Source organism: Oryctolagus cuniculus, chromosome 4 (genome assembly GCF_964237555.1).
Source record: "Oryctolagus cuniculus chromosome 4, mOryCun1.1, whole genome shotgun sequence".
In the NCBI taxonomy this organism is placed as follows: domain Eukaryota; kingdom Metazoa; phylum Chordata; class Mammalia; order Lagomorpha; family Leporidae; genus Oryctolagus; species Oryctolagus cuniculus.
Window position 1 is genome coordinate 16608670 of NC_091435.1, and position 22218 is coordinate 16630887.

At 40.3% G+C, this 22218-nt stretch overlaps 1 protein-coding gene across 12 annotated transcripts in view; it reads right to left on the reverse strand.

Moving 5' to 3' along the window:
* Positions 1–21833, reverse strand: part of USP16 (ubiquitin specific peptidase 16) — a 39187-nt gene extending 17354 nt beyond the window's left edge. For 2 of the 12 annotated variants that reach the window (XM_008267159.4, XM_070071897.1), the window contains exons 1-11: positions 21628–21833; positions 18253–18353; positions 14841–15019; positions 9272–9375; positions 7683–7786; positions 6602–6789; positions 6014–6109; positions 4818–4948; positions 4423–4510; positions 2357–2435; positions 658–749 (exon numbers count right to left, since the gene is read on the reverse strand). In XM_008267159.4, coding sequence (XP_008265381.2) covers positions 658–749; positions 2357–2435; positions 4423–4510; positions 4818–4948; positions 6014–6109; positions 6602–6789; positions 7683–7786; positions 9272–9375; positions 14841–15019; positions 18253–18313 — 1122 coding nt within the window. In that variant the 5' untranslated portion in view covers positions 18314–18353; positions 21628–21833. Of the gene's footprint in view, positions 1–657; positions 750–2356; positions 2436–4422; positions 4511–4817; positions 4949–6013; positions 6110–6601; positions 6790–7682; positions 7787–9271; positions 9376–14840; positions 15020–18252; positions 18354–20628; positions 20821–21334; positions 21466–21627 lie in introns of those variants that run through there. The other 10 variants (XM_070071892.1, XM_008267160.4, XM_008267162.4 and 7 more) reach the window with 10 other exon arrangements.
* Between the last annotated feature and the right edge of the window lie 385 nt (positions 21834–22218).

Consider the following 22218-nt stretch of genomic DNA (forward strand, 5'->3'; position numbering starts at 1 on the left):
CTTTGGCCCATGTTCAACCCGGAATGATGCAGGCATTCTGAGAATAAACCAGAGGATGGTAGCTTATTTTCTTCTTTCTCTCTGTATGTCTCTCAAAAATTCATAAGTAAAAAATAGGAGTGGAGGGGGAGATTTAAGGAGTGCTGATATTGCCAGCAAAGAATGATGCACATTTGGATAGTTCAGCAAAGAACACCCATGAACTTAACACATAACCTTTTTAAAAAAGATTTATTTATTTATTCGAAAGACAGAGTTACAGGGAGAAAGGGATAGATGGTGAAAGGGAGAGAGATCTTCTATCCTCTGGTATACTTCTCAAGCGGCTGCCATACATGATGGCCAGGATGGGGCCAGATTGAAACTAGGAGGCTGGAACTTCATCCGGGCTTCCCCACGTGGGTGGCAGGGGCCCAAGCACTTGGGTCATCTTCTGCGCTTTTCCAAGCACATTAAGCAGGATGGGAAGTGGACTTGAACCAGAGCTTATAACGGATGCCAGGTTGCAGCAGTGGCTTAACCTGCCATGCCACAATGCTGACCCGATATTATTGTTTTGTCTTGTTTTGCTTTGTTTGAAAAAAAAAAAAAAAAACCTGATACACTGTACTCTGTGATATTAATAAATAAACCCAGCCCACACTATTATGTACTTACAGTCCTGCATTCATCACACATGATTGTACTAGTTAGTTCACCACCAAAGATGCGATCCACAAAACTTGGTATCGATTTTTTCTTTTCATAATCTGTAAAGAACAAATTGTCTTTATATAATTAACCAAGTAAGTTAAACCACTTAGTTACCTATGTAATCCTAAAATTTTAACTTCCTGTTCTGAAGACTTTTCTATCAATAATTACTCAATTTTATTTTTATGCCATAGAAGTCGGTAGCACAGACTCTATCTCAGAGCATTTAACACAGTCACCTTTTATGAATAAGGAAAAAGGTCTTAACCAAGATCTAGTCAATTGTGTGAGTCAGTGACATTTGCCAATTTTCCAAAACTCCATTAGTAACCTAAGCAGACTGAACTACACTGAATGATTCTAGCTTCCTAGTTGTAGCTCTAACATTCTAACACTCAGTACTGAAAAGCAATACCACAATGTCAAGCTTGAAGAAAAATGCACATAATTCACTTTCTGAACTCTTAGGATTTTGATTTTTATAGGAAACTGAACTCTTTTTATAGTTTAATTACTTAACTAATTAAAATGTTTCATGGGCCTGCATTGTGGAGCTTAAGCCACCACTTAAGACAAAGGCATCTCATATTATAGCACAGGTTCAAATCCTGTCTGCTCCACTTTCAATGCAGCTCCCCGGTAACACCCCTAGGAAGGCAGCAGAAGATGGTCCAGATGCTTGGGCCCCTGCCACTCACATGACAGATTCAGATGAAATTTCAAGTTCCAGGCTTCAGCCTGGACCAGCCCCAGCCGTGTACAACCTGGGGAGTAAACCACTGAGTGGAAGATCTCCCTGTCTTTTCCTCTCTCTCTGGCTTTCAAATAAATAAATCTTGAAAAATAAATAAAACGTTTCAGACAAATCTTGCTTTTATTTTCCTACATTTTCAGAAATAATCTTGCTATATCTAATGAAAGGTCACAACATTTTACTCCCTGGTCTTCTAATTTTCCAAACACATGAAATTTCTAAGTATTATTCAAATGATAGGTATGCATTTACACAGAAACCCAGTTTAAGATACAGTGCCAGCAGGTACCACTCTGTTCCCAGCAAGGTTCTCAAGAGGACCAAGGGAGACAAGGGTTGCTATAAGCTGAATCCATTTAGCTTTACAATACAGTAGCCCTGGCAACTGTGACTATTTAGACAAGATTTAATAAAAAGAAAAATGTGGTTTTTCAGTTTCACCAGTGATCTTTCACCTGCCCAGCAGCTCCTATGGCTAGTAACCTCTAGGGAAGTATAAATGTAGAAGAATTCCATCATCATAGAAAGTCCTACTGGACAGATCCTCAGTCCTTACTACATACAACATAAACCTAAGTTGGATCCACAATTAATAAACCAGTCACTAACAAACCACAGTAACAATGTAATTCATAGATTACTACTCATGATAGTTCTGAATTTTTAAGAAAACTGTGATGCCATATTAGCTCCATGTAAATTTTACTATAAAAATGCATAAAAAGAATATACAAATTAAAATTTTTCTGAAACATTCACTTTGGGAATATTGACAATTTTTGAAAATCAATTATGTAGAAATAGTTGTATGTTAATAACTGTGGATTTGAAATACATGTACCAGCAATCTTGTCCTAAGGTACAGAGGAATTCAACTATAGTGTTTTAGTTCAAAAAGTCAGACATTACCTTTAACTTTATTTTTTAGTTCTTCATCCAATTTTTCAGTAGAATTACCAAATGCTTTAAGAATTCCTTTACTCACTCTCTAAAAGTAATAAAATGGATATATATATACTATTAAATTTAAATTTTAGTTATTTTCCTTAGAAAATACGTAATCAAGTCAGGAAAGTGATCGAGATGTAGCTCCCCAGACTGACTTTAGTAAAAATCAATATTTCTAAAATTACATTTTCAAAATTAATGCAAGGAGCCAAAAGGAATTATGACTATAAAGCAATCACTAACCCCTAAATAAATGTAGTTTCTTATCATTTCAAGATCTTAAACCTATTTAAACAAAGCTTTTCAGAATATACCCAACTCTTTTAGAAAGACACTGAAAATATCTTGCCTTATAAATAGAGTGGTTACAAGGTAGCTACAATAACACACTCTTAAATTTCAAACCAGCCCCATCTTTACTCGGTGAACCTGACCTGGATAAAAAACTTCTCTATACCAGAACTTCATAGAAATAAAATAGTGACAGCATCTACCTATAGAAAATTAGATGCTGTTATTATTTTCTCATTCCATAACAGCAATCTACCTAGAGAACAAGAGAACTAAGTAAAGGTAATTCATAACACAGAGCAGCACTTGGCATAAAATAAGAACCAAATAAATACTAGTTCTTATTACTATTATTATAATTATTAATTAAACTGACATCCCCAATTACATTATTTTACATCCTGATAATCAACAACAATTTGATGATGTCACAAATGTTTCATGATTCTAACAAAATGAAAAACTGTTAAATCACACTCAGAATAAGGGTATACTACAACTGAGAATTGTTTGGGCAGAAATATTTTCCAATACTTTGTAGTACTCCTGGTAGAGGCTAATATAACTGAACCTTTTTAAGAATAATATTGCCTTGGCCGGTGCTGTGGCTCACTAGGCTAATCCTCCACCTGTGGCGCCAGCACCCCGGGTTTTAGTCCCGGTTGGGGCGCCAGATTCTGTCCCGGTTGCTCCTCTTCCAGTCCAGCTCTCTGCAGTGGCCCGGGAGTGCAGTGGAGCATGGCCCAGGTCCTTGGGCCTGCACCTGCACAGGAGACCAGGAGGAAGCACCTGGCTTCTGGCTTTGGATTGGCACAGCGCGCAGGCTGCAACGCGCCAGCCGTAGCAGCCACTTTTGGGGTGAACCAACAGAAAAAGGAAGACCTTTCTCTCTGTCTCTCTCTCTCACTGTCTAACTCTGCCTGTCAAAAAAAAATTAAAAAAAATAATAATATTGCCAGAGCTGATGTTGCAGTGCAGCAAATTCAGTTTCAGCTTGCCACCCACAACATCAGTATGCTGTACTGGAGTGCCAGTTCAGGTCGTGGCTGCTCCACTTCAATCCAGCTCCCTGCTACTGAGCCTGGGAAAGCATCGGAAGACGGCCCAGGTCCTTGGGCCCTCTAACCACATGGGAGACCCAGAAGAAGCTACTGGCTCCTTGTTTTGGCCTGGCCCATCCCTTGCTGTTGTGGCCATCTAGGGAGTGAGCCAGCAGATGGAAGACTTATCTGCTTCTGCTTCTCCTTCTCTGTAACTCTGCCTTTCAAGTAAATAAATAAATCTTTCAAAAACAACAACAACAACAACAACTGTGCCTGGGAAAGCAGCAGAAGATGACCCATATACTTTGTCCCCTGCCTCCTCAACATGGGAGACCTGGATAGAGTTCGTGGCTCCTGGCTTTGAACTAGCCTAGCCATGCCACTATGGTCATCTGGGAAGTGAACTGGTAGATGTAACAGCTATTTCTCTTTCTGTATCTCCCTCTCTGCCTTTCAAATAAATAATAGAAATCTCAGGAAAAAAAAGAACAATATTGCTGTAAGTATCAACTAAACTAAAGCATCAAGTAAAATAGAATCACTTCTAATTCTCTTACATACTGGTTAAAGAAGATGTAAAGCACAATGGCCTCAATAACTAGCTTTCATTGCTTTAATAAACCTTATGGAATCAAATGACAATCAAGTTCATGAAGATGGGTTTATAAAATATGATGGTCATAATATGCTAACTTGGTGCTCTTCTGCTCTCATCCCATCCAATAAATAGCGAAGCAGCTCCTGGCTGTCTTGCTGCTGATAGCCTTTAAATCGCACTGCTCTGCAGAAAAACAAAAGAAAGAAAAGCAACGATGAGTTGAGTAAAATACAGAGCTACTTTTATAAAATCTTGGGCACTTTTAAGTCGAAAAGTGTTCTACTTCCTTAAAACCTCTGTTTAGCAACAACTTTTGGCAGACTTTTAATTATAAAATACATTTTCAGAAATTCAAATGAAATACTATTCTGTATTATATACATAAATAACACACACACAGACTAGGGTGGTTCTAATGTTATTAATTTTTATGTATTATTTCTCAGCATCTTCCTGATGCACAGAAAGCACAATCAAAATGGATACTCACTTTTTACAGACCTGAGAAAAGAGTTCTTTAGGTGTCACAATTCCCTTTTTGGTCTCTTGCATCTCATTAAGAAACTGGCTCATGGCTAAAGTAAGAGGGCCTGGAGGTTCAAGGTTTATTTCTAAGGGTTCCTGAATATGGGAATAAAAATTACTTTCTTCAGTCAAATTTTGGAATTATTTATGTTACCAAAATGTAACTACTTAACATCTGTTGCCAATGTTCCTGACAGAGATGCCCTATTGAAAAGTTTAAAATGTATATTTGGAGGATGAACCAACAGCAAAAAGGAAGACCTTTCTCTCTGTCTCTGTCTCTCACTGTCCACTCTGCCTGTCAAAAATAAAAAAAATAATAAAATAAAATAATAAAAAATGAAAATAAGATTTAAAAAATAAAATAAAAATAAAAATAAATAATAAAAAATGTATATTCAAAGACACAGAGACATTCTGGTCATAGACTGTCTAACTATCTAATGGAGAATTCAGTTCTATCATTTGATAGTTTTAGATTATCAGGAATTCCCCACCTAAGAACCAATAGTCAAAACAAAATATTAATAATAAAAATGGTTAAAGTAAAATTCATTCGTCTACACAGTTAAGGCACCTTACTAGATAATTAAAAGCAGGGCCAGCTCTGTGGTACAGCAGGATAAGCTGCCCACCTGTGACACCAGTGTCCCATATGAACACGGTTTCCAGTCCTAGCTATTCCACTGCTGATCCAGCTCCTTCCTAATAATGCACCCGAGAAAGCGAAGCAAGACGGCCCGAGTGCTTGGTCCCATACCACCGACATGGGAGACCCAAATGGAGCTCCAGGCTCCTGGCTTTGGCCTGGCTTAGACCCAACCATTGTAGCCATTTGGGGCCTCTGCACCCACTTAGGAGACCTGGAAGAAGCTCCTGGCTTCTGGCTTTGGATTGGCGCAGCTCTGGTCATTGCGGCCAATTGAGGAGTGAGCCAGTGGATAGAAGACCTTACTCTGGGCTCCCTTGGTTTCCCAAGAAGGAAATCAAACACAGAAAAACAGGACAGGCCTGAAAGCTAACTTGGCAATCTAAAGTAAAACACAGCCAAAACAAACAAAAATCATAGAAAAGAATGTCAATTTTCTAAAGTACTTTACGGTATGGATGTTTACAAAGAGTATAGTTACTGATTATAAAAGAAAATATTTAAGTACATACTGTTAGTGCCAAATCAGGTGGTTCAATTTTAACAATCGTTCCAGACATTTTTACTTCTTTTAGTAGTTCTCTAAGCACTGGTGTTTGTGATAAATTCTGGAATGTAGGATGGAGAAGAAAAGTAAAACTATTGAATGGCATATCAATTCATTCCAATTAGTTCTTAAGATTCTATTCTATCAAAACAGAAAATCACATGGCTTTTAAAATCTTCAGTTCTTTGCTTGCTCATTTCAGGGGCATTCTCCCAGCACCCAATCAAAGTACCTACCCAGTTCTCAATTCCCTCACCACCACCCACTCCCACTTGTAACTAATATTTGTTACACTGAAGTTATCATGTGCTTTCCTCCACCCAAATCCAAGCTCCATGAAGGCTGAACTCATGTTTGTTTAAACCCCAAGGCACCCAAGCTCACCAGGATGTTTTACTGACATGTAATAACTGTCCTTGAGTTTTCTTTTAAGTCATAGACATACATTACTTAGGGAAGAAAAATCAATTCCTTAAGAAACAGATCTTATGAGCAAAAGGCTAGCTTTTTTTTTTTTTTTTTTTTTTGAAAGGGAGAAAATTGACACTGGCACCTGCATAACAGCATTGAAGAAACACGTATTTCCCAAGTTACTGAGTCCTTTCACAGTTATTTGGGAAGCAGAATTCAAGGGCAGATTTTCTTTAGGCATGTTTTCCTTTTTTTCTCTCTCTTGTTCATTTTTACTCTCTTTTTCTAATTTTTTATTCTCAAGTTCAATGCTCCCATTATCTTTCTCTGCTTTAAGAAAAGAAGAAAAGGTTTAGCAAAATGTGTAAATACAGCCAAATCAAATACAAAGTTATACTCTGGACAGAAATCTAGAAATTGTGATTTTTACCTAACATTTACCACCAATTTGATGTTAAATGTTATCTAATAAATATTTTTAAATTATGATAGAAAGAAGAACAAACAAACAAAAATGGAACTGATGAGTACTGAGTTTGACAAATGAAACTCAATAGTATATGCTTCGGTATAAATCTTCCCTTTTGTACTGCACAAAAATTCATTACAAGTGAGGACAGTTTTGTGAAACAAAAGTGAAAAACAATAAAAATGTGAATGTGAAGTAAATTTGAATTCTCTTGGTCAAAAACTGACCCTTAAGTCAACAACAAGCAATTTTGGCTCTAACAAAGATACCTGTGACAGTAAAAATCTAAAGAAAAACCTCAAAGCAAATGCTGTATGCTAACCCAACTAACATAACTGCACATGGAAAGAGTCTGAGATGTATCTAACCATTAGCAGGAGTTACAATAAATACTTTTACAAGTACACATCATTCCAGCAGCCAGATTGAAGTCTCTCTATTACAAAATATATTGCAGTACAAACAACATAGGCTGGTGTTACAGGAACAGTATCCAGTACCTATTATCTAGTCTAGACCCCTCACCACATCTCACTAAATTATTTATCACATCCCCTATAACATCTTATAATTGAATATAGTTTACTGTTTTATATTCTGAGCCAAATGTAGTTTGAGATCAGTATCTCACAGTTTGAGATCAATCATAAACAATATTACTCAGCTGTATGTAATGCCAGGTAGTACAATAAATCTAAATATCAGCAGATATGCAATCAACATTATAGTACAGATTAAGAAACAAATAATTTACCTGGTTTTGGTGCTGGAATACCAGATTGTTTCCTAACATAATCAACTGCTTGGCCCAGTCGGTTTGAACTGCAATACTGGACTTCATCATCACAAATATAACACCTGTGTCCCGGAAAGATCAAAGAGAAGAAAAGTGATAAATGGACAAATAAAAAAGGAGGCAAATTATAATTCCTAGAACCCAAAGTATGTAACCATCAAATTATTCACTAGAGAAAATGAAAATAAAAATTCTATTTTCTGAGGCTGCCACTGTAGTGTAGCAGGTAAAGCCACCATCTGCAGTGCCGGCATCCCATATGGGTGACAGTTTGAGTCCCAGCTTGTTTGTTTTCAATTGTAATTGTTTCACTTACAATCCAGCTCCCTGCTAACGCACCTGGGAAAGCAACGGAAGATGGCCCAAGTCCTTGGGCCCCTGCACACACTTGGCAGACCCAGAAGAAGCTCCTGTCTCCTGGCGTCAGATCCGCTCAGCTCCAACCACTGTAACCATTTAGGGAGTAAACCAGTGGATGGAAGATCTCTCTCTCTCTCTGTCTCTTTCTCTCTCTCTCTGTAACTCTGCCTTTCAAATAAATAAATAAATCTTTACAAAAAATTCTATTTTCTTAAAGAAGTTATGCATATTAACTCTAGTTTATTATTAATAAAGTTAGCTAGAATTATGGCTACATATAAATATTATAAAAAAAAATTCCAAACATTTTACTGCATTGGTTACAATATTAAAGTCAAAGCCCTTCCTACACTTGTTTCAAAAGTAAACAAATTTTACAACTGACAGATGACATTCAGTGAACATTGTTATGAAAAAATATTTTGATTATGTTAAAAGTCATGAAAATTAGATTATGTTAAAATATAGGAAAACATATCAGACTGACATTTATTTTCATGCATATTCACTGCCAAAATTTTACTATATTCTCATTTATCTGAAATTTGTTCTTAGTGTCCCAATATTTTTTTCTTTTTAATATTTATTTATTTACTTGAAAGTCAGAGTTACAGAGCAAGGAGAGACAAAGAGAGAGAGAGAGGTCTTCCATCCACTGGCTCACTCCCCAGATGGCCGCAATGGCCAGGACTAGGCCAGGCCAAAGACAGGAGCCAGGAGTTTCATCCAGGTCTCCCACAAGGGTGGCAGGGGCCCAAACACCTGGGCCATCCTCTGCTGCTCTTAGGCCATTAACAGACAGCTCGATTTGTAGTGGTGCAACCAGGACTTGAAACAGCACTCTTATGGGATGCCAGCATTAGATGGCAGATTTACCTGCTTTTCCACAATGCTATCCCCAAGTCCCAATCTTTAAACTATAAACAACCCACTACATTCTTTATAATATCACAAGCAAGAAAAACAAAATGAAGAAGATTCCTAAGTTTTTACAGGAAACAATTACTGTGTAATACTAAAAAAAAGCTACTTAAAATGTCATATTCGCTGGTCTTCTGAAAGTGATGGTATTTAAACAAATACTAAAAATTTTTTAACTTTCTTGATTCTTAAATATTTTCAGAAACTTCCATCTTCTAATATTTTAAATACTTTTCCACCCAATGAGCACAGGAATTGAAACTCACCATACACTCCAGTTATCCAAATTAAGAACCAAACAGTGAGGTTCAGATCTTGGTGTCATATAGTGCTTCAAGGCATGCTGCTCCTTTGAATCTCTGCCACAGCCCTGGAGAATCACAATCATAAACTTCAAAGCCACAAAAACTCACCAACAGAGGAGAGAATTCATAATCTATCACAATCAAGTGGTTCAAGAAATTCTGCCCTTCTTGCAATTTGAAATATAAAATTGTTAGACTCCTAGAGTCTAGACCTTGTTAAGATTTAAATATCTGTAGGCAACCAAAGACATTCAAGGAGGAAGATGTTTAGAAAACAATGCACTTCAAGTGCTCTTCTCCAACTTGCTTCCCCCCCCTCCCCCACAGGCAGAGTGGATAGTGAGAGAGAGACAGAGAGAAAGGTCTTCCTTTGCTGTTGATTCACCCTCCAATGGCCGCCGCGGCTGGCGCGCTGTGGCCGACGCACCGCGCTGATCCGATGGCAGGAGCCAGGTGCTTCTCCTGGTCTCCCATGGGGTGCAGGGCCCAAGCACTTGGGCCATCCTCCACTGCACTCCCGGGCCACAGCAGAGAGCTGGCCTGGAAGAGGGGCAACCGGGACAGAATCCGGCGCCCCGACTGGTACTAGAACCCGGTGTGCTGGTGCCGCTGGGTGGAGGATTAGCCTATTGAGCCGCGGCGCAGCCTCCAACTTTTTCTTTCCAATCTCAATAAGCTCACACTAATGTAGGACTCATTAATTCTGATTGGGACCTCTTAGCAGCTCTTAACTTCAGCTTCCTTCTCCACATACTTTTTTTCAGTTTAATGTTCCTGAAACAAAGCTCTATTCATATACAATTTTAAAATTAAACTTGCCCTCTTAAACTCTTTTCTAATGAACAAACTAGGTACTCTCTTACCTCAGCCTACATTTCCAGCATATTCTTCTATTCCATACCAACTATAGCTAAAATATACTCAGCACTTCTACAACTATACAGTTTGGTTCATGTAATTCTATTTGCTCTAGAATCCTTCACCGTTACTATCACCTGACCAAATCCCATCTACTCTTCGGAATCTTGTTCAAAAGCCACCACCTCCCAGAAGACTATGATTATCTTTCCAGGAGATAAAAATACTGTAACCTTCCTGTAAACAAAATCCTATAAAACATGGTACAGGGGCAGGCGTTTGGCACAGTGGGTAAGTCACTCATTGAAATGCTCACATCCCATAATCCAAGTGCCTGTTTCATCTACTCTGTTCTGATCCAGCTTCCTGATAAAGTACACTCTGGGAGGCAGAGGTGATGGCTCAAGTCCTTGGGTCCCTGCCACACGCAAGGGAGACCTGGATAGAGTGGTAGGCTCTTGGCCTCAACCTGGTCCAGCTCTGGCTAATATAGACACTAGGGGTAGCGGGGGTGAATCAGCAGATGAACATCTCTGTCTCTCCCTCTCACAATCTCTCTTGCTCACTTTCAAATAAAATGAAAACAAATGAATAAAAAAATTTTGTAAACGGTATAAATTCCTGGTGGCATTGCTTATTTTCTGCTCTGTATTTAAGTTAAGATATTTATATCCTCTCTCCCTGGTACTATAAATTCCAAAGGCTCAAACTGATAGAGAAATCTTAAAACATCTAACACATGGAAGGTAACTGATAAGTATTAATTTGAACAAGTAAATGGGAGACTTTAGGGGCCAGCATTGTGGAGTAGCAAGTTTAAGCCACAGACTGCAACGCTAGCATCCCATATAGGTGCTGGTTTGAGTGCTGGCTGCTCCACTTCTGATCCAGCTCCCTGCTAATGTGCCTGGGAAAGCAGCGGAAGGTGCCCAAGTACCTGGGCCCCTGCACCCATGTGGGAGAATCAGATGAAGCTTCTGGCCCTAGCTTCGGTCTGGCCCAGCACCAGCCATTTGTGGACATTTAGGGAGTGAACTAGTGGATAGAATATCTCCCTCCATCTCTCCCTCTCTCTTTGTAACTGTCTGCCTTTCAAATAAAATAAGTATCTTAAAAAAAAAGGGGGGGGGGGGCTTTAACCTAAAAGATACATAGGTTTATTTATAAAAGAACAAAACCATATTTTCTGCCACCTGAAACAAGGTCAGATCACTGTTAAGAAATATATCTTCACTGTGTACATACAAGAACTAGGGTACCAACTTTTAAACAGACCATACTACAATAGCTGGTATTGTTTCTACTGCCGCTAAATAATAGGCTTTGGAGAATACACATCAGTGGCTTCTAATTCTTTATGATATCAAACACTACCTGTTTAATTTATCCCCCTCAATGTTTAATTCCAAAATAAATAAATTAAAATTTAATGCTAATTTTAAAAATATAATATCTGAGATCATTTGAAACACAAGGAGTTATCATTTTTATTTATTTATTTATTTTTGGCCAGGCTTAATTAGACAGTGAGAGAGAGAGAGAGAATTATAGACAGTGAGAGAGAAACAGAGAGAAAAGTCTTCCTTCTGTTGGTTCACTCCCCAAATGGCCACTGCGGGCAGTGCTGCGCCGATCTGAAGCCAGGAGCCAGGCGCTTCCTCACGGTCTCCCATGCGGGTGCAGGGGCACAAGCACTTGGGCCATCCTCCACTGCCCTCCTGGGCCACAGCAGAGAGCTGGCCTGGAAGAAGAGCAACCAGGACTAGTATCTGTCGCCCCAACCGAGACTAGAACCCGGGATGCCAGAGCCACAGGTGGAGGATTAGCCAAGTGAGCCACAGCGCCAGCCCATGAAGGAGTTATCTTGAGATAACAATTAAGAATCACTAGTGGGTCCAGCGCTGTGGCGCAATAGGTTAATTCTCTGTCTGAGGTGCCAGCATACCATAAGGGCACCAGTTCTAGTCCCCGCTGCTCCTATTCCAATCCAGCTCTCTGCTATGGCCTGGGAAAGCAACAGAAGATGGCCCTAGTGGGCCCTGCACCCATGTGGGAGACCTGGAAGAAGCTCCTGGCTTTGGATCAACACAGCTCCAGCCGTTGTGGCCATTTGGGGAAAGGAACAGCGGATGGAAGACCTTTCTTTCTATCTCTCCCTCTGCACTTTCTGTAACTCTACCTCTCAAATAAATAAATAAAATGTTTAAAAAAAAAAAAAGAATCACTAGCTAAGAGTGCAGAAGACAGCTAGTGGGATGAACATGAACAGTTAGTACTGACACCATCTTACCCCGAGGAATTAAAAAGGGAGCAGAATAAAATTTATAACAGGAAATATATTCTGAAAAATACAAAATAGTAAAATATATTCATACTCATCATCTGTATGAAGAGGCTCAATTTTCAAATGACAAATAAGCAATAGAAACTTTTTTTTTCTTTTTTTTTTTTATTTGGAAGGCAGAAACACTGATCTCTTATCCTCTGGTTCACTCCCCAAGTGCCCACAACAACCAGGGGTTTGGCCAGGCCAAAACCAAGAGCCGAGAACTCCATCCATGTCTCCCAGATGTGTGGCTGGGAGACTACCATTTGAGCCATGACCTGCTGCCTCCCAGAGTCTGCAAGAGCAAAGAGCTGGACATGGAGCCCAGAATCAAACCCAGGCACTCTAATATGCAACACAAGAATCTTAACCAGCATCTTAACTGCTAGACCAAACACCAGCTCCTAACGTAGGCTGTTTAAGCTATCAATATACTCTTATGACAATGGCTAAAATAAAAATTCTGACAATACTAAATGTTGGCAAAGATACTGAAAAAGGAAATTACTCATACATTGCTGGTAGGAACATAAAATGGTACAGTCACTCTAAAAAACTGCAGTTTTGTTTTGTTAAAACATTTATTTTATTTAGTTGAAAGAGTTACAGAGAGAGGGAGAGACACATCTTCCATACACTAGTTCACTCCCCAAATGGCCACAATGGCCAAGGTCCCAAGAGCTTGCTCTCAGTCTTCCACATGAGCGCAGGGGACCAAGAACTTGGGCCATCCTCCACTGCTTTCTCAGGCACATTAGCAGGGAGCTGGATCAGAAGTGGGACAGCCAGGACTTGAATGGGCATCCATATGGGATGCCGATACTACAGGTGACAGTTAACCTGCTGCGCCACAGCTCCAGTACCTTGGCAGTTTCTTAAAAATCTAAACATTTAATTATCAGAGGACCCAGCAATTTCACTCTTAGACATTTATCCTAAAGAAATAAAATCTTAGGGCCTATACTGTGTAATACTGTTCATGTAACATTGTTTAAATTACAAAATTTTTTGAACTAGATAACAGAGTAGTGGTAGCCAGATACTAGGGAGAGGCATGATAATAGGGATATATGATTATAAAAGGGTAATGAGTTCTTGATGATGTTGGAACAATTCAGTGTAATTTTTATCACTTTACAATTTATTTGAGAGACAGAGAAAGAACACCACTAGCTAGTTCATTCCTCAAATGCCTGTAATGGCCAGGGCTTGGCTGGGACAGAAGATAGGAGGCAGGACCCAGGAATATAAACCAGGTCTCCCACCTGGGTGGCAGGAACCCAATTAGTTGAACCATCACCACTGTCTCCCATGATCTGTACTGGCAAGAAGTCACAATCAGGTGCTAGACCCAGGTATAAAACTTATGCACTTTGATGTGGGATGCAGATGTCTTCACATTAGGCTAAATGCCTGTTCCAAATTCATTATCTTGACTGTAGTGATGGGCACACAAATCTGTGGTAATAAAAGTATACAGAACATAATGCCCACACAAATGACAGAAAATACTAGAGGGATCTGAATGAGGCCAGAGGACTATATCAATGTGCATAATATTTTAAAAAACCATGTACGTGACGTTAACACTATGCAAAAAAATCTCTGTATCATTCTTTAGAACTGGATGTGAATCTATGATTTTCTCAATGACATCTTCAATTTTAAAAAATGAAAAAATTTCTGTCTGCCTTATGTTGAAATTCAGTATAGGCTAGTAGCCAGGTTCCTAACATTTAAAGTTGTCACCACTAAGGGTGACTAAAAGGTTCTAACATTTAGTAACATGGCAATTGCTGTGAGCTGGTGTATCAGACACTGTGATGGGCCAGCCAAATACTCTCTCACCCTGCATGACCATAGTATTCATTCCCCCAACTCTTGGGAACGTGGCTTACTGAGAGGGTCTGAGCTCAGTCCATCCATTCCCAGAAACTATTGTCACAAAAGGGGGCTGCCTTGCCCAGGTTCCTACACCACGCAAGGGGCAGTGCATATCTAGTGACTTGTCTACACACAGGTATAAGACTTGGCTGCTTGTTTCAATTCAGGACATCTCTGAAGGCTCACAGTTAAATGTGGGGCTGGCTGAGGCTCTATTGCAATTCATCCCTTCAACCAGTTTCTCCCTCTGCCTAAAACTGCTTCCATCTTACTGGTTTGGTACTTGAGAACATGCACCAATACAGTACCTATATACAAATCTGTCTCAGACCTGGTTCCCCAGAAAACAAGATCTACACCGGCTGGCATCATGATTATCCAGATCGTACTTACAGGTAATACTTTCTAATACAAGTTGAAAGAGATTTCTAAAACCCCTTATTGATCCAAACATAGGCATACCTGATGGCCACATTTAAGACACAGCCAAACTGAAGGGTTTTCTTCTGTTTCTTCCTCAGATCTGTCTTTTAGTTTATTGTCCATCTTACAGTCTTGGCAAATATTCCACTCCACATCCACCAGCGCCCTTTTCAGATTACTTTGTTCCAGTCCTTTTCTAATGTGTCTGCACATAGGCTCTATTAAAATGGTAAAGAAGAAATACAGAATATAAAAAGAACTTCCTTCAATTAACCTCAAAACTTAACCTTTATCAAACTTCAAAATAAATTTATTGTATGGACAGATAATCTGAAAACTTAAAATCTGATACTTGAGCATTTGATTGAGAGAAAAGAATCTTATGCAAATTTGAAATTTTGCTCTTTGAATACCTTAGAACCACCACTGCCCATATAGATTCATTCCACATTATTTGGCTCTTTTCTTTATACTAAGGCCCTTTATCATATTTCCAACTCTCCTTATGGTAATAGGCTTACAGGGAATACTTTTGTTTAAAAAGGCAACATTCCTCTGCTTAACAGGTATCCTGAATTTGATCTGCAGTGAATCTCTGGAGTTCAATGAATGCACTCTTTTAATTGGTTACAAGCATGGCTGTGAGGGAATGGGCATGCAAAAACTGACACTAAAATTTCAAAACAGCAACAGAGTGGGTAATTTTATTTTTTGTTCATCGTTGGTGGTTTAAATGAAAAGAATCCCTGCTGTGTAATTATTGTGAACATCTTCCTCTGTGAACATGGTGGCATCTGGATATGGGGACAGGGAAGATATTAACTAGTCCACATACCCCTGGCATCTGTCACAGCACTGTGCAGAATGTAATGCAATTTTGTAAGAAATGTTTTGTGACTTCAAAAATAAATTTAGTGAACATAAAAATAGTTTGCATAGAAGATCCTTCATTCACTCAGTAATACACCTGTTGCTGGCTAGGACTGTGCAAGATGCCTGGGAACCTACAAACAATCAAGGCACAGTTCTTTGTTAAAAAAAAAAAAAAAAAAAGATTCATTCATTCATTATTTGGAAAGCAAAGCAGTTGGGGGAAGGGGATATCTTCCATTAGCTGGTTCACTTTCTAAACTGGCTGCAACATCTGGGGCTAGCCAAGGCCAAAACCAGGAGCCAGGAACTCCATCCACGTCTCCAACATGAGTGACAGGGCCCAAGCGCTTGGGAGATCATCTGCTGCCTTCCCAGACACATTAGCAAGAGGCTGGATTGGAAACAGCTGGGACCTGAACCAGCACTCATAAGGGATGCCAGCACTGCAAGCAGCAGCTTAACCCGCTGTGCCACAATGTCAGCCCCTGCAATTCTTCTTTGTGAGTAGCTAACATTCTGGGGAAAAAAGCCAGCTAAATCACGTGCAGGACATATGCTGTACCAGCCAAAGAGGAGAAGGCTAAAGCTGCCAAAAGTTTCCCAGGAAAGGTCACATCTGTAGAGTCCTAGATGATAAGAGCAGTAATAAATTCTGATACTGACTGCACACTTCATATAAGCTGTGCTAGCTATTTTGCATACCTTACCTCACTGAATCCTCAAATTCATCCTAAGGCAAGGGAGAAAAATAATATATAGTGTCCAAGGTCATAGAACTATTGAGTGGCTACGGTACATGTGGGCTCAAGTCTTTCGGACTTTATAATTCAAGTATTAATCATGACCTCTGGGAAAGAAGAGCAATCCCAAAAGGCCAGTCTCATGAACCAAGGCATTTAGTGCACACTGTCTTCCCAAATGGTGGACTCACACATGTATAAAAACTGTCCAACTGTCATCGAAGACTGAAAACCCTGTTGTGGCCAGGAATGTAAAGGGCTGGAAAGCCATTCTAAGGGACTTGAACTGTTCCAGGGACACCAGAGGTTTATATGCAGGGAGAGGCAGAGAGAGAAAGAGAGAGAGGTCTTCCATCCTCTGGTTCACTCCCCAACTGGCTGCAACAGCCGGAACTGCACCTATCCGAAGCCAGGAGTGAAGAGCTTCCTCCAAGTCTCCCACATATGCAGAAGGGCCCAAGGACTTGGGCCATCTTCTACTGCTTTCCCAGGCCACAGCAGAGAGCTGGGTCAGAAGTGGAGCAGCTGGGACCTGAACAGGCGCCCAGGCACTTTACTCGCTATGCCACAGCACCAGCCCTAACACCAGAGGTTTAGAAGCTAGTCAAGTGGCACCTGAAGAAAGCGCACAAAGAAAACGAAATAGGAATGCAGATGAGTAGAAAAACTACTAAATTCCGAGCCGGCGCCGCGGCTCACTAGGCTAATCCTCCGCCTAGCGGCGCCGGCACACCGGGTTCTAGTCCTGGTTGGGGCGCTGGATTCTGTCCCAGTTGCCCCCCTTCCAGGCCAGGTCTCTCCTGTGGCCCGGGAGTGCAGTGGAGGATGGCCCAAGTGCTTGGGCCCTGCACCCCGTGGGAGACCAGGAAAAGCACCTGGCTCCTGGCTCCTGCCATCGGATCAGCGTGGTGCGCCGGCCACAGCGCGCCTGCCACAGCGGCCATTGGAGGGTGAACCAACGGCAAAGGAAGACCTTTCTCTCTGTCTCTCTCTCTCACTATCCACTCTGCCTGTCAAAAAAAAAAAAAAGAAAAAGAAAAAGAAAAACTACTAAATTCCAGTAGTCAAAGAAACACAAAAGAAAAAAAGGTGAATTTCTTAACTTAAAAAAACAGCAGAAGGGGCTGGCTTCCGATCATGGCAGCTCTCCGCTATGGCCTGGGAAGGCAGTAGAAGATGGCCAAAGTCCTTGGGCTCCTGCACCCACATGGGAGACCCAGAGGAAGCTCTGGCTCCGGCTCCCCATTCCCCTCCCCTCCCCCTCCCCCTTTCACTCTGCCTCCCTCTCTGCCTCTGCCTTTCAAATAAATAAATAAATCTTTTTTAAAAATGAACAGAAATGTTTACAAATAATATTAACAAATGCTGGTGAAGGTTTAGGGAAATGGTCACTTTACTATGTCACCAAGAGGCCTGTAAATTAATAAAACATCTTGGGATGGAAATCTGGCAACAGAATCAAAAGAACCTTTTGTTTTATACCCTTGCAGTCAGCAATTCTACTTATAGCATCTGTAACAAGAAAATAACTGAATGTACAGAGATTCAGATACAAAGATGTTTATTACTGTTCAATTTGTAATGCTAAAAAGCTAAAGATTACCTAAATCTGAAACAGCAGGGAATTAGCTAAATAGATTAAGAAACAGGTGCCCATGGTCTTTATAGAATGGAATACACCATTAAAAATGTTGTTGAAGACTATTAAATCACATGTAGACATAAACATTCTTAAATGCAGACTATGTAACAATATACACCTTGATCCCATTCACATATTAAAGTAAGTCCCTTCAAGAGATACAAACCACTTTTCATACTCAATAGGTGAAATATACCTGGGGATTCAGAGGAATCATCAATTGGAACAGTTTTTCCCTTTGTCCGTTTCTTTCCCATGTTGGCACTTTATGGATTACTTACTGACACAAAATACAATCTAGAAAACAAGATAAAAGTTAACCTGACCAGAAAAAAGTATATTGAATACTTCTCATTGAAACAAAAATATAATGAAGCCACATTTCTTTTACAAGGCTATACAGTTTATAATTTACAAAGACTATTCACACCTATCATCTGGTTTTCATTACGAACTCTTAAGTAGGTAGGATAGAACTGCCCTTGTTTTTCATAGCTTGGAAAAAATGACTCTTAACAAGATGTAAATGTAAACATCAGCAGAGAATCACAGTGTTCTTATCAAGATCTCTCAAAGAGTCTCAGCACTGAACACTATCAGCAATTTGACTCTTCACCACAAATGCGGAATGCACTTTTAAACTACTAATTTCCTTGCCTTCTAAGTCACCTTTCTTAGCTCTGCAGTCTATGAATTGATCATTTCGTTAACAAAAAATTTTTAAAAATCTGAAATCTCCTAAAGGACGCTAGAATCACAAAATAACTTCAAAGACAAATATAAAAAGTGATACATTCTTCTACATTTTAAGTTTCAGGATTTCCTCTGTTACTAGCTAACCAGGAATTGATTGCAACTGCCTTCTCAACTATTTACATTACTGTGTTCTTTCTGAGTGTCTCACATTCTGGGAAGAAAGACAGCTAAATATGGTGTAGGGATCTTCAATAAATACTGTAGTAGCCAGTTTAGAAGGAATACATCAAATCTTTACCTCCTTAGTCAACAATTCAAAATTAGAAAATAAAAAGTACTAAGAGATCATAAACATTGACCCTTAACAGTAATTTTAAAAAGTTGTAATTTTTAATATGCAGAAGAATAACTTATTAGTGTCCAAATCTCTTGAATGACTTTAACAGCTATTTTACCTGAGCTCATCATTTAAGTTCTGATTTCATAAATGGAAGGTAAGACTTGCAACATTTTTTATTTTTGAAAACATTTCCAGTTAATTCTGATCTTTTGTTGTCATTGCTGCTTTGACCTAAAATCTTAGAAGTATTCATTTTACTATTGATGAGTTAGTGTAATTAATGGCAATTCAAAAAGGTTTATGTGAAAGAGAGTGCCCCATAAAGTAACTAGTAAGACTACCTTTCCAAGACTAATCTAAAATATTTACAAAATAAATAAAGGAACACAAAGTATATACTATATACAAAACAACATACATTGTAAATACTTTTCTTCACCCTAAAGATAACACTTTACATAATGTATCTTATTTAGAAGTATAGAATTGAGAAACAAATGAACACAATAGTACCCAAATTCTAGCCTCTAATCCAACTCCCTCATCTATGCAGTATTCCAGATTCATCTTGCCATTTTTATCCCATCACCCTTTTTTATTTATTTATTTTTTAAGATTTATTTATTTATTTGAAAGGCAGAAAGAGAGAGAGAGACAGAGAGAGAGAGAGAGGTCTTCCATCCGCCCGTTCACTCGCCAAATGGCCACAACGAACCAGGAGCCAGGAGCTTCTTCCGGGTCTCCCACACGGGTGCAGGGGCCCAGGGTCTTGGGCCATCTTCCACTGCTTTCCCAGACCATAGCAGAGAGCCAAAAGCATTTAATAGGTTCCCAGGCCACATTCCTGGACTTTGCATTCATGGCCCTTCCTAATTTGGTTCCAATGTTCTGGTAATCACGATTCTCATTACTCTACAGCAGCAACAACAAAGCACTCAAGTTATAAATATATGGTGCTTTTGATCTTCAAAGTTCTTTCTCAAAGATCACATGATCTTCACAACCCTTTGACATAAGGGTATTTCACTAAAGGAGGAAACTCAGCAACAAAAGATCAGAGTGACAGAGATGGAACCAAAATGCAGATCTTTGGGGTTCCAAGACCAGCACTCTCCCTTCCAATCAAGTCCTTCTCTTCACTATTTTCCACTCCAAAACTCTTTGGCCCCCACCTTTACGACTTCAATTTCTAATAGAGACGTTCTTTCCATTTGTCCAACATCTTCCCAATCCTCCAAGCTCTCCATGTCAATGAAGCCTTAGGCAACCATTTTAAATAAACCTCCTTGCTGAATTTCCAGAGTTTATTCATCCTGCCCCTTCATCAGATACTGCAGCAGACTGCTTCTTAAATCTTTAACATGGACACATGTTATTTCTCTATCTGGAATCTAAAGTTCTTACAGAAAGAACTGGCATTATTATTATTAACATTTTAAGTGTGACTTTTGAATTGCCTATGTCATCTAGCATAGTTAGTTCGAATAAGTTCTCAGGGAATACTTTTTGCATTGAAATAGAAAAACAGAATAGTACCTGAGGCATAAAGGGTGATTACAAGATGCAAAGGTAGATACGGAAGAATGAAGCAAACAAGTTCTGGTGAAAAAGAAAAGGATGAAGAATGAAGAAGTCAGAAGTCTGCAGTAGGGAAGACAGCACTAGTAAACTGGTATGAGGATTGCAGCTCAGACTCCAAAGGGAAATTTGAAAGCCGAAGTGTAGTTGCTGCAGGCAGAGGACAGAAGGAGTCAATTCAATGCTGTGGAAAGAGTGCCAGTGATTTTTTTTTTAACTATAAAGGCAACAAATGAGACGTGAGAAGACTACTGTGAGTGCCATCACCTATAAAAAAAATCAATAAACAATTAGATTTTCCCCCCCTTAGGTGAGTCTTAGATGAGAATTAGAGTTTTAGTCAAATTATTCTTTGCAGGACGCCACACTAAATATCAATCACAGCCAGTCTTGCCGGCTCTCCTATCAATCCAACTCCCTTTCCTCTCGGCCCACACCCCCAGTCTTCCCCGGCCTATTCGATTCCATTAAGATTGTAAAGCGTGTGGGTAACTTGATCAGCAGGTCTGAAACGTCTTTCGAGTTTTGCGATCGGTCCTCTCGTGAGAGCATTCAATCAGATAAATGACAGGCCTCTGTTTTTCCTCCTAAGCACATGGACGGACGCAGCTACCAGCCCAGACGCTACTCGTAGGGTGCTCTCTACGGGGCGCTACCCACCCACCTGCGCAGCGCCCGCCCCTCTCCCCTTTCCTTCCAACTGTTCCGCGCCCAAGGGGGATCCTCCAAGTCCATGAAGCCCAGAAGGGAGCCATCAGCCGCACCTCATTGGCCAGTCCCTGTAACTGACAGAAACTGCAGCCAATAAGAACGCAACACCGGGAAGAGGCCAGGTAACGTGTTTAAAAAGAGAAGGGGCCTACGAGAAGAGAACGAGATTGGGGCAGAAGATTCGAGTTGTCGGAGCGAAGGTAGTCAGGCGAATGGCGACCGCGAGTCAGCGGGACCAGAACTCACCCAGGGAGATAGCACCCATAACTGCATCCCCTCGTGGGTCTTTGGGCCGGGCAGCCAGCTCCGTCTTCCTCCTGGTGACGAATAGAGAGTGACAGAGCCGAAGCCAGAGTGACCCGTGGACGGCAGCAACTTCCGGAACGCGGCATTGTGGGAAGCAGCTTGGGCCCCAGGGTGCCGCAGCGGGGACGCTGGTTGAAGGGCGCTTGCGCGACTACACCGGAAATTCGGGAGGGGGCGTAGGGAGGAGTCAGGCGCCCACGAGGTTTTGCACTCGGATGTAAACTGTGGAGTCACTGAAATGCTTGTGGAGGGTGCGCCTGAAGCGCAGCGTCTGCTAGCCGGTCACCTTTCTTAAACACGCTGCCGCTAACGGTGGCTAAGTTAAGAACGTTTCCGTTTCCCTTAGTTACCCTAATTCTGACCTATGAACTTACACCATTGAGTGCTTAAGTTATCTTAAATAACCTTACCACACCAGGTCAGAATAAAAAGCTGAAGCAGCGAGAGTGAAGTTTAAAGCAGAACTGGAAGCATTAAAGAATTTCTGAAGGGTAACATTTTTGAAACATTTACTGCTGTAAACACGCACTT